The sequence below is a fragment of the Orcinus orca genome, chromosome 9 (assembly GCF_937001465.1).
Source record: "Orcinus orca chromosome 9, mOrcOrc1.1, whole genome shotgun sequence".
Lineage (NCBI taxonomy): Eukaryota > Metazoa > Chordata > Mammalia > Artiodactyla > Delphinidae > Orcinus > Orcinus orca.
The window spans coordinates 11180511-11193292 of record NC_064567.1 but is presented as its reverse complement, the minus strand read 5'-3'; the positions used below and the strand labels follow the sequence as shown (position 1 = coordinate 11193292).

General features: G+C 41.9%; 1 protein-coding gene and 1 long non-coding RNA gene across 8 annotated transcripts in view; one reads left to right on the top strand and one right to left on the bottom strand.

Annotated features, from left to right (window-relative positions):
• The window catches only part of LOC101270044 (TRPM8 channel-associated factor 1), a 105963-nt gene extending 99842 nt beyond the window's left edge, over positions 1-6121 (bottom strand). For 2 of the 5 annotated variants that reach the window (XM_033432276.2, XM_033432275.2), the window contains exon 1: positions 5360-6119. In XM_033432276.2, coding sequence (XP_033288167.1) covers positions 5360-5375 — 16 coding nt within the window. In that variant the 5' untranslated portion in view covers positions 5376-6119. Of the gene's footprint in view, positions 1-4388; positions 4532-4583; positions 4724-5359 lie in introns of those variants that run through there. The other 3 variants (XM_049714709.1, XM_033432277.2, XM_033432280.2) reach the window with 3 other exon arrangements.
• Positions 1-11302, top strand: part of LOC117202274 (uncharacterized) — a 183210-nt gene extending 171908 nt beyond the window's left edge. For 2 of the 3 annotated variants that reach the window (XR_007479159.1, XR_007479160.1), the window contains one exon: positions 3908-4390. This is a non-coding gene — a long non-coding RNA (uncharacterized LOC117202274). Of the gene's footprint in view, positions 1-3907; positions 4391-8574 lie in introns of those variants that run through there. The other variant, XR_007479158.1, reaches the window with a different exon arrangement.
• The last annotated feature ends 1480 nt before the right edge of the window (positions 11303-12782 follow it).

Here is a 12782-nt window from a genome sequence, read left to right as displayed (position 1 = left end):
TGTAAAGCTAGATTCAATAATCCAAAGGAATTGGTATCATAATTCTCTGAATTAATTATAAATTAGCTAGGCAACATTTACTAGAAGATAATAAAATATTCTTTATGGACTGACTGGAAATTCAAATACACATTTCTTAAAATTTCATGGCTCAAACAAGAAACCATAATAGAAATGATAAATATTTAAAGTATGAGAGCAAAATATTCATATCAAATCTTGTGAGATAAAGCTAAAGAGCAGTGACACAAATTTATAGCCTGAAGAGCTTATGTAAGAATGATAGCTCAAAATTAATGAGTTAAGCATATACCTTAAGAGCTTAGAAAAGAAATAACAGAAAAATTCTAAGAAAGCAGAAAGAAGTAATAAAATAAATAATAATGAAGAAAACAAACAGTTTGTGTGTGTGTGTGTGTGTGTGTGTGAAAGAGTTAACAAAGTAGTCCAAGTTCTGGCAAAATTAATCAAAAAAAAAGAGAAAATATACACACATTAGTAATGAAAAGGGGGTCATAATAATAGAAAATATTTAAACGGATAATGAGAGAATATTGTGAACAAGTTTGTTCCATCAATTTTGGTTAAATATCTTGGAAAATGCAATTTATGAAAACTGATTCCATAAGAAAACCTAAATAGTCCTATAATCTTTAAAATAATTGGACCAACAGGTTTAATATCCTCTGACAAACTAAACTCTAAACGCTGAGTGTTGTGCTGGTGATTTAAAGTAATATTTGACCAGATAATTCCAATCTTGCACAAATTCTTCCAGAGAATAGCAACAGTGAGAATACTACTCATCTTATTTTATGAAATGATATTACCGACAGATAAGGTTAGTACCGTAAAGAATATTTACAGGCCAATCTTAATTCACATATATAGATACAAATATTTAATGCTTATCCTTATATCTATATCTAAAAGTTATTAGATATTTATCATAGAGAGTTTATTCCAGGAATGTAAAGTTGATTTAATATTACTTTGAATAAACTAAACTTCACCACATTAACATACTTAAAGAAAAAAATCATATGAGAAAATCAATAGCTATAGGAGAAGCATTCAATGAAACATTTACTCATAATAAAAGTGCTTACCAAAAGAAGAACTGAATTTTCTTATCATGGGACAAAGCATTTACAAAATAACCATCATGAATGCAATATTTAAAGTTGATATAGTGAAATCTTTTTCTTTATTATCTTAAGGATAAAACAAGACACCCCTCCCTACTTTTATTTAACATTATGCTGGGGTTCCTAGCCAATGCAGTAAGACAGGAAAAAGAAATTAAAAGTGTAAAGATTAGAAAGGAAGAAACAAAACTGTCATTATTTTCAGATGATATAACTGCCTTTTTAGCAAATCTGACTCTATAGGTAATTTAGAATTATTAATGGAGCTTATCAAGTTTGATATATAATCAATATATAAAAGACAATTGGATTTCTATACACCAGCAACAAACAATAAGCTACAAAATATAATTTTTATAAAAGAAAACATTTACAATAGCAATAAGAATATAATGTACTTAGAAATAAAGTCAACAGAAGCGAGCAAAAGGAAAACAATGAAAGATACTATAAAACATTACAAAACATTAAAAAATATTAATGGTAAGCTAAATAAATGGCATTATATACCAAGTTCACAGATGGAAAAATTCACCTTGAAGACAACATTTCTCCCAAAATTGATACATAGAATTAATTCAGTATCAATAAAAATTCCAGCAAGTTTGCTTCTTTGCTTGTTTGTTTCCTGTTTTGAAGAATTTGACAAGTTTATTTAAATATTTATATGGAAGATCAAAGGTCCAAGAATTGCTAAAAAAACTCTTGAATTAGAATGAAGAGGTGGGAGAATCTTTCCTACCAGATTTAAAGACTTATTATAAAACTATAGTAGTTAAAAACAATTTTGTATTGATGTAGAGTTAGACAAATAGATAATCAGAGAGAGTAGGGAGCTTAAAACAAATTCATGCACACATGAAAAACTTGATTCACGCAGATCACTGGTGCTAGGACAGTTGATTATTCATATGGAGTAAATAGTATAACAAGAAACTTCCAGGTGGATTAAGACATTGCCAAATACAAAACTTTAAAAACTTTTAGAGGAAAGTATAGTAAAAGTGAAATTAAAATTCAGAACTTAATTCATTGGCAGAGACAGGCAGACATATGGAGAAAGAAAAGCTAAGCACCAAAGTGAAAGCAGATATTTGCAGCATATGTGGTTAACTAGGGATTGACTAGCATCCAGGTTATGTAAAGAAAGCATTCCAATAGACAATACGAAAAATACAAACAACCCAACCTGAAAATGAATGAAAGAGAGGAAGCAGAATTTCTCAGACAGAAAGGAAAATAGCTCATCGTTATATGAAAATATGGTCAGTTTCATTAGTTATCAGAGAAATGTTAATCAGAATCAAAACTGAATGCTGTTTCATGCCTGCTCGACTGGCTAAAAATGAAGTTTGATAATACCAAATTGTGACAGGTATATGTAAAAACAGGAACTCTCATCTGTTGCTGGAGAGAGTGCAAACTGGCTCAACACTTTGGAAACAGTTTAGCAATAACCTAAGAAAGTTGAACATACACAAATCTTAAAACCCAGTATTCTACACCTAGGTGTACACTCCAAGGAACCAGAGTGAATGGGTGCACGTGAACCAGAAGGCATGTACGAGATAGTTAGAGGACATTATTTGTTAATATCCCGGGTAGTAGGCAGCCTTTAAAATGGCCCCCAATAATCGCTGCCTCTAGATATTCATGGTCTTGTTTAACCCCCTTCCTTTGAGTGTGGACTGGAACTAGTGACTCACTTCTAATGAACAGAAGACGGCAAAAATGATGGGATGTCACTTTTGAGATTAAGTTACAAAAAGTCTCTGGCTTTCGTCTTTCTCTGTCTCTGGAAGCCTTCACTCTGGTGGAAGCAAGCTGCCATGCTGATCTTATACAGAGGCCCATGTGGCAAAGAAGTGAGGCCAACCAAAGCCAGTGAGGCCAAGAGGCCTGCCAACAGTCATGTGAGTGAGCCTGAAAGGGGTTCCCTCCACCCAGCCTTGAAATGACTGTAGCCCTAGCCAATACCTTGCTTAGCGCCTGAGAAAGACACTGAGTCAGCTCCCAGCAAAGCTCCTCCTGGATTCTTGACCCACTGAAACTATGAGATAATATGCTTTTTGTTTGTTTGTTTTGTTTTAAGCTGCTAAGTGTTGGGGTAATTTGTTACACAGCAATAGATAACTAATATAAACCCCAAAGGAGCAACAACTAACAAATGTAGAATGAATGAATTATAGTAGACTCAAGCCATAAACAGTGAAAATGAAGGAATCATCAACTGGCGTGAACTTCAAAAACTTAAGAATACGTATGGTACAATGCCATTAATACTAAAGTAAAAAATAGAGAAGGCCAACGCATATATATGTTTTTGGAATATACACACAAATGGTAAAATTATAAAGGAAAGCAAAGGCATGATTAATACAAAAAATCAGGATAGATGTTATCTCTCAGGGAAGGGAGAAGGATGAGCATGACCTAGGATACAAAGGGGCTTCTAGGGTACTGCTATGTCCTATTTCTTGACCTAGGAGATGGTCAGGCACTCACTTTATTAGTGTATATACCTTTTATTAATAAATTTAAAAAAATCAAACCAAAGAAAAAAAGAAAGCAAAGTACTGCAGTGAAGTCAATTCACAAATAAATATTTTGGGGTACAGAAGGATGGATGGATGGTCAGCTAGCCATACGTTCTGTCCTTTATGTCTAGTTAGACCTGCACGTCCTCCAAGAAGTTTCCATGATTAACTGATTCGTAAATTTTTTTCTCCTATACATAAGGCCTTCTCCCTCCATTTCAGGTTGAGCCAAGTCAGTGGCCAGCTCGGGTCTGTTTACCTGGGAACTGTTCAATCCAACCCTGACTGCCTCAGGCCAAAGGCACTGCATTCTGAAGAGTCTGCCCGACGCCCCGCACCCACTCTCCCGCACCTTGCCCCTCACTCCCCCACCGTAGACACACTCAGAGCCTGAGGGCGCGTAGAGCACTTGGGGAGGAAAGCACTTTCACCTTGCGCGCTCTGCAGAAGCAAGCCACCCGCAAAGAATTCAAGAGCAAGTCCCTGGGAGGTGAAATGACATCGCCTCCACGGTTCCTTTCAGCTGAAATCTCGACGGCTCCCAGCGGAGCACAAAAAAGCACAAGAAAACAGGGGGTCCCGCGCCTCCAGACCAGCAAGGGTGAGTAGCAACGAAGCAAGAAGGGAACAGAGATGGAGCTGCAGGGAGACCCCAGACAAGGAGCCGAGAAATAAACAGCAAGCAATCCTCTGTGGCACTCACCTGCTGCCTCCCCTTGGGTACCGCAGAGGCCCCACGGCAGCCCTCACGCCTCCCGGACCCCACACAAACGCACGTCCCGGGCATCCGCATCGCCCACGTCGCCCGTCTCCCCGCCCGGCCACCCGCGCTCCGGACCGTGGCCTGTGTCATCGCCAGGCCTCTCCTGTCCAGAACCCATCGCGGGCCCACACTCACCCTTAGCCCCGCTATTCCCTGCAGCGCGGGTTGGGGGCAAAGAACAGCAGCTAGGCGGGGGCGGCGGCGGTTCCCAAGGGGCAGGAGTTCCTCAGGCGAAAAGGGACTGGGCGGCTGACTGAGGACTGGGACGTAGAAAGGACGGGGGTTGGGGGTGGCTAAGAGGGGGGCGGTTCCGGGATCTGACTGGTGGCCGCGCTGGTGGGGGCGGAGCCTGGCCGGCCGCCCCAATTGCAGAGGCCCCGCTTTGTGTCAGTTTTTGCACGAAGATGCAGCCTTAAATCCGCCTTAAATCCAGGATGCAGACCCCAGCCCCTGCGCTGGGAGTGCAGGAGGGCCATTTGTCGAAAACGAAATCCGTCAGACTATGAACAAGTGAACGGTTGAAAATAATAATATATTTTCATATAGTATAATGCACAATTATTTCCAAGGACGAGTTAAGTCTATGGGTCCTAGACATATTTTTAATTAAAAGAATGAAGTTGCCTTAAAATGGAGGGTATGGTTACATGCTTATATAAGAGAAGACAATCTCATAGTGCTTATATAGGGCGGAGGGCTAAGAATGAAGAAGTTGGCTATTGATACTTCATAACCACTGAATTTTTTAAAAATATCACATGTATTGTTCTATAAACCAAATGAAACAGGAAGGTGTTAAAATTTTTTGCTGACCAACAAATAGGTGACAGATATTGGGCATGAGGGAGAGACAGAAAGGTGTAGCTGTTGAAAGCCTGGACCCTGAAGCCACTGCCACATCTTCTGCTTACCAGCTGGGGAGTGCATTCCTTTCTGTGGGTGCCCTGACAAAGGACCACGAACTTGGTGCCTTGAAACATCACATTTGCTGTATTGCAGCTCTGTGGGTCAGAAGTCCAGCGAGTGAGCATCTCACGGGGTACATCAGGGTGTAGGCAGGGCTCCCAGTACCTTCTGGAGGCTCTAGGGGAGAATCCATTTCCTTGCCTTTTCCGGCTTCAAGAGGCTGCCCGAATTCTTTGGCTTGGGCCCCTTGCTCCATCTGCAAAGCCAACAGTCTCATCCCTTGGATCTCTGTTTCTGTCATCACATCCCATTCTCTGCTTCTCCTCTTTCATTTGTTTCTGGGTGAGTTTGACCTGTTAGTTCCTTTGTGTCCTGGACCCAGCAGGCTTCCCTCAGTTCTAAATCTACTGCCCTTTTTATGCTCATTTCCTTCGGTCTTTCTGTTCCTCTTGTCCCTTTTACATTGTTCATCTTTGTCCCCCAGATACTTTAGTTTTTTACAGGTAGGAAGTGTTGTGGGTAGAACATCTTCTCACCAGAGCACTTGCATTGTTCTACTGCTGCTGAAAAGTCTGCTGCTTCTCAGAGTTGTTGACACACATGTGACATGTGTGAGAAGGACGTTCTAAACTCCCAGGGGCTGTCAGGCAAGTTCCCAGTCTTCGTGGTCTCCTCTCTCCCTCCTTTCTTCTCCAGGCCCTCCCCAAGGCCAGACTGTCCTCCCCAGGCCCAGAGCCAGTCTGCAAAGAGCATGTCGGTGACGTCAGAGGAGGAGGGGCGAGGGGCCCGGGGGTGGGGGGAGGCAGCAGGGGGAGGAGAGGAGCTGTCCCCACTGGCAGGGAATTTGCTGGCTGAAGTCCACGTAGTCTGCTTGTGTTTGCAGGCTGGAGGAGGTTCACAGGCTGCACTGGCCTTGTCTCCTGCCAGCCCCCAACACACACACACACACACACACACACACACACACATTCTCTCTCTCTCTCTCTCTCTCTCTCACACAGCAAAGCCTAAAGGACCTAAAGGACTGGGCCGGTGATCTTGGCCTCAGGGATTTTGTACTGAAACCACTGGAGCCTAATTAGACATCTGAATGTCAAGGTCATGCTGCATCTCCACCTGTGCTCACCCTTTCTGCTGCCTGTGTTTCAGTATTCCTTTTTTGATAAAGGTGGAAACTGGAGGAGATGTTTTAGCTCTGGAACTCTGTGACCAGTTGCACAGCAAAAACAACCCCAGCTGAAAATGGTGGGCTCTACTGCTGTCTGGGAAGAGAGTGTGGGCGGGCAGGCAGGCATGTGCTTGCCTTCTGACTGTCAGTTTTTGAGAGGAGGAGGGATATGGCAAGAGAGAAATGCAGCTGTCTTGGCGGAGAGAACGAGAGAGAGAGCTCAAGGCCAAGGAACCCGGGTCTTTTAGCAACACTCAGTCTGCAATCCCTCGACACCCATCTGCATCCACCCGGTCCCCCAGGATGCCCCACTCAACTGCACAAACATTGGCTTTTCCCTTCACCTTCAAAGGACTTTGTAGTCAGAAACTACCCCTCTGTGCCTGGGTTGCCGGCTTGCTCACTTCTGGAAACCTCTGAGAAGTGAACCCCATTGTCTGCCCTCCAATCCCAGGTCAGGCCTGGTAGGGTAGCTCTGAGGGAGATCAGACTTTGCAGGGAAGTGAGGGGACTCATGACATGCCGGGGTTTCGAGGAAAGGAGGTATGGGAGAAGGGAGCAGAGGTCGTGCTATGAACACAAAGGCTGACCCTCCCCTGAGTAAGAGGGAATTCTTCCTGCCTTCAAACTGGGACGTGGCCTTTTGTCCTGCCTGCAAACTCCAGCTGAACCATGGGTTCTTCCTGAGTGTTGTGCCTGTTGACCTTCAGACTGGAGTTACACCATCTGCTTTCCTGGGCCTGCAGCTTGCAGACAATCCCTGCAGATTTTGAGACTTGCCAGCCTCCATAATTGTGGGAGCCAATTCCTGATAATATCAATAAATCTCTCCCTATCTATCTATCTATCTATTCATCCATCTATCCTGTTGGTTCTGTTTCTCTGGAGAACTCTAATACGGCCCCCACCTTCTCCTGGGTTATTCACTTGGAACTTGCTGACCAGAACTATGTACACCCCCTGTGCCCCCCGCACTGCTCCCAGCCTCTACATGGCTCTGCTGCTGGTCACTCCTGTTAACTCCTGAATACAAGCCCCTCACAGGGGCTCCTGTTTATTCACAGAAGCAAAGGGTGAACTCAGGACAGGCCTTACTCCACGTGTTTCCTCGTGCTTTTTTTCTCCTCACCACCCATTAGAGATCTATGTTGTACAGCAAACGGACTTCCAGTGTGGAAGGGGGAGATTTCAGTACACTGATTGTTAACTCTTCACCCTAGTCTGGGATAAAACCCCAAGGGAATCTGCTACAGGAGAGTCTTTATGGTTGCTTCCTTCTCTCCCCATTTTTTTCCTCATCTCCTCATACGTCCCTCCCTGTGGACTTTTATAGGGACTAAAATAGATGTTTAAAATGGAATTATTACAAACACCAACGCAAAGAAGAAAATTTTTAAAGCTCAAGCTTGGAATATTTTGTGTTTGGAAATCAAGTTTGCTCAGTCTTAAGTAGGAACTTCACTGAGAAATAAATATAATCAAATTAGGAACAGTGGGAGGACAGGAGGAAACTGGAGGAAGACTGATTAAGCTGGAGAATTTTTTTAAAAAGAAAAGTTAAGTGCTATCTCTTTTTTTTTTAGGATAATGACTTCCTCATTTTTATGAAAGCAATACAATGCATAAATAGATGGGGAAAAAAGGAAAAACATAAAGAGGACCATACTGTACATACTATTTAATTTAAAAGGTATCTGTCTTAGATAGTTTGGGCTGTTACAACAAAAATATAGACTGGGTGAATTAAACAAGAAATATTTATTTCTCACAGTACTGGAGGCTGGGAAATCCATGATCAAGTTGCCAGCAGATTTGGTGTCAGGCAAGAACCCTCTTCCTGGTTCATAGATGGTGTCTTCTTGATGTTCTCACATGGCAGAGAAAGAGAGCTCAGATTTCTTTATCCACTTGCTAGGGCACTAATCCCATTCTTGAGGGCTTCAACCTCATGACCTAATGACCTCCATCACATTAGCGTTTAAGATTTCAACATATGAATTCTGGGGGACACGTTCATTCCATGACAGTATTACTTTTTTTTTTTTTTTGCAGTACGCGGGCCTCTCACTGCTGTGGCTTCTCCCGTTGTGGAGCACAGGCTCCGGACGCGCAGGCTCAGTGGCCATGGCTCACGGACCCAGCCGCTCCGCGGCATGTGGTATGTTCCCAGACCGGGGCACAAACCCATGTCCCCTGCATCGGCAGGCGGACTCCCAACCACTGCGCCACCAGGGAAGCCCGACAGTATTACTTTTAAGCTAACTTGAATTAAACAAAGAAGATGAAGAATTGCTCAGGTAAATGTTTCTCTACAACAAGAACATCTGAAATAATGTTAAGTGTTCTGCACCAGGGTTTTCTCCACTGGGCTGGGTGTGTCCTCTACTGATGGCATGATACTTTTGAACCCTGGGAAACCATGAGTGCTGCAGGTTTCCCTGTTCTCTGCCAAGACCATGATGGAGGTAGAGAGAAGTTTCTACACGTGAAAGATTGTACTCTGACTTTTTCCAGGGCTACTCACCATGTCACTCCACTGTATCAGGACTGGATGATAGCAGTGAGAATTCTTAGCATTTTATACACTCACCTTCTTCCCTCAGTACAATTTCTCAGCCTCTGCTGGGGCTGTTAGCAACATGAGTGAGGGTAGTGTTTAAACATTATTCTAGGATGAACCAAAATCTAATTTTTTGTAGAGGCAGGATCTGGAAGCTGGCTTCAAATACCCATTTTTATATAAAACATGGCTAGAAGAGAGCCTGGTATATAGCAAGGGCCATGCATTTATTATTAAATTATACTCACTTTCAGAAGTTTATGAAATGAGGTTGTGCCCCCATTCCTTCTTTGCTGTATGATAAGAAATATTTCCTTTGAGCTCTTACACCTTTCTTTAAATTAATTTCATTACATATTGATGGAAGGGAATTTTGTGATCTGGCCTCCTTCTGCCATCTTTACTTGGAGATTCCTACAGCTGCCGTCTAACAGAAGTAAGCATTTATGCTAAGCAACACGTTTCTGGAAAGATTTCATCTATTTTATTTTATAGAATTCTCAAGTGATCACACTTTTTACATTAACTTAAAAAAGTTTTATGGGTCATTTTTCTCCTAGTCTCTCAAATAAATAGTCTCTCTACCCTAAATCTGCAGTCTCTTTCTCTTGCTCTCTGTCTGTATCTCTTTAAATCCCATTTAGAAATTCAAATAAGGTGTTTTGAAGAAAGAAAAAAAAACTAACATCCTTCTAAGGGAAGAAAAACAATCTATTTTAAAGCAAGATCCAAAAACAAGAAAAAAAGTCTTGACACTTTTTTTGGTCCAGGCTCAGGCTGGGACACTCTTGGGGAGGCACTCTCAGACACTCCTTGGCTTATAGAAGTTACTGATGATGGCACTACCAGAGCCTGGGGGCATGGGAGCCTCCAAATCCACTCATTTTCCTCTAGCTAGCTTCTTCCCAGGCCCCCATTCCCTCAGATTCAGGGCCTGGATTTTAGGCATGTGACCCTGGGCAAGTCAGATTTAGGCTGGCCATTACTGGAGAAAGCTCCCAGATCCTGAAGACACTAGGGGTCTGCCTCAGCAGAGCTTGGGGCAGGGGAAGCCTCCCAGCCCATCCATCCATCTTGAGCTAGCCAGCTGCTCTACCCTCATCCCCTTAAACCAGGGCCTGAATACTAGGTCAGCAAGTCCCAGAGCAGCTGGAAGCTGACCTAGACTTGTGTGTTCTGAAAGGCAGGAGACTCAAACAGACCCTTGGATGTAAGGGAAGCCTGTTTTCTCAACCCACCCACAACCCTTAAGTTAACTGCAAGTTCTTCCCCGAACCCATCACACTCTAGGGTCTCCATGTCTGGTCTAGTAATGGTCAATCCATGTTCATAGTGACCCTCTTTATCTAGAAGGTATCCTCTGCCCTCAATCTCTGCTGTTGCCCAAAACAAAACAAAACAAAACAAAACCCCAAACCTCTATGTTTTGATTTGCTTATGGATAGAAAAATTAACGTCCTCACTAAGTTAGATACCCATGTGGATTAACTAAAAAACATCCCTTAGAAATGGTGCAACCTACCAATGTGACTGATGCACTTCCAATGGCAGGTGCAGCAGGGCTGAAGAGGTCAAACCCAAACCTGGGTATGCAAACACTGTGATTATGTGAGGGTTTGGCTTCAGGGTATAAATCCTATTTATATCCTGCTTTTTTCCCAACTAAAATTGTGTGTGTGTGTTTTCATTACATTTTCTGACTGGTCATTGCTAGTCTGAAGGAATGCTACTGATTTTTTTTAAAGAAACTATCGAGAATGATATTAGTTATTGATTTAAAATTGATATAATATTTATCAGGTTAAGGAAATATCTTTTTATTTCTTAGTGTACCCAAATATATAAAATCTGGAATGGGTGAAGCATCTTATTGAACTTTTTCTCTTTTCTTTCTTAGTGATCCAGTAGATTTCTAGATTTTAACTTCTTACATTGGAGGAATGTATGTACTTGGTTATAGTAAATTCTGTTTTCATTAAGCTGTTATACATTTATTAAGCTATTTATATTTATTTAGAAATGAAACTCTTTTTTTCTGGGATATCTAGGGACAGAGTACTGTGGAATACCAACTGGGGACAAATTGGTCTATGGGTTTGTTTTCTTGTTCTAACTTTGCCAGGTTTACTACCAAAGCTATGTTAACTTTATAGAATCTAGACATGAATAAAGCTTTGTCAATATTTTGGTTTATTTATAAAATACTAAAATAACATATTTTTCATAATTATAAAACTACCACATGTTCATTACAGAAAATTGGGACAATACCAAAAATCAGAGAACAAAAATATTTGTCACCTATATATGCATTCCCAATATTAGAGATAATTGTGGTTAACATTCTAATCAATTTTAATTTATCTATATCTATATAGGTATCTATCTTAGATTTATGTATATTCAGATATTTATAAACTTGAAATTATCATGTGTATTGTGTACAGTTCTATGTTGTATTCTTTTCGCCATGATTTATATTTTGGACATTTTACCATGTCATTAAATATTCTTTAAACATATTCTTTTAATAGCTGTATAACAGTTCAACTCATTTACTGAAATTATACTTAATTATTTTCCATTTTGAAATTAGGTTATTCCAGAAATTTGCTAGTCAAAAGCGTCTGGTTAAAAACATCTGTTTTACTTACATCTTGATCTGCATTCTGATTATAGGATGGATTCCTTGAAGCAGAAGTAATGAGCCCAAAGACATAGCCTTTAGAAGATTTTTGATACATAGTGCCAAATTATCCTCTAGAAATGTTTGATATATTTCAGCTCAACATAAATGTATCCATCTGGACTTCCAATGGACTGAATATCTTCTTTTCTAAACATTATGTAGTATTTCCACATGTTGATTGAAATCCGTTTTGGTATAGTTTGAAACATGTGTGGCCTAATGGGCTTTTCTCTACTTTCTCTCCTTCCCGGAGTCCAACACATGTAGAGCCTAAAACGAGAGAGAGGCATATTTTGAAATATAAGCTAGTGTATGGGGACGTTAGGAAGATTTACTAGCTTAAAATCAGATTTGCGGTTGATATATCTGCTGCTCACGACTGCAGATGACAGTGCCGGGCACAGCAATCTCTGCACACGCCCGCTGCCGCCGTCTTGAATTGCAGTGTCCCGTGCAGTCTCTCTGCACACGCCCGCTGCCGCCATCTTGGATGACAGCGTCACGTGCAGCCTCTCTGCACACGGCCCCGGTCGCCATCTTGGATGCAGTGTCGTTCGCCTCACTTCTGCAACACGCCCGCCAGAGGCGAGGTGCCGGCGGCAGTCATTCCGCCCTAGGAACTCCGGTTGGAAGAGCCGGGTGCGAGGCCTCACCACGTAGACCACTGTGAGCAAGGGAAACCCGACTAAGTACAAAGGAAAAAAAAAGGTTAGACCTTATTTTATTACCCAGATTTTATTTTTATTGCCAGGAAATAGTTAATGAGCTTAACCTGGTGACGCTTCTGGGGCAGAACATTGGTTAAAAACGGCCCAGATACTTCAAGGGGACATTTGTGAAGCTGTGCAGTGAGGTGTGATGGGGGATGTAGCCGCCGCCTCTGCCTCCCCAGAGAGGCTCTGTCCAAACGAAGTCATGGTGTGGGGCTCTGGAGTCAGACCTCGGTTTTCTCGGGAGGAGCGGGTGCCGGTGCCGAGGACGCTTACCCGTGAGCAGGCCAGTCTTTTGTTT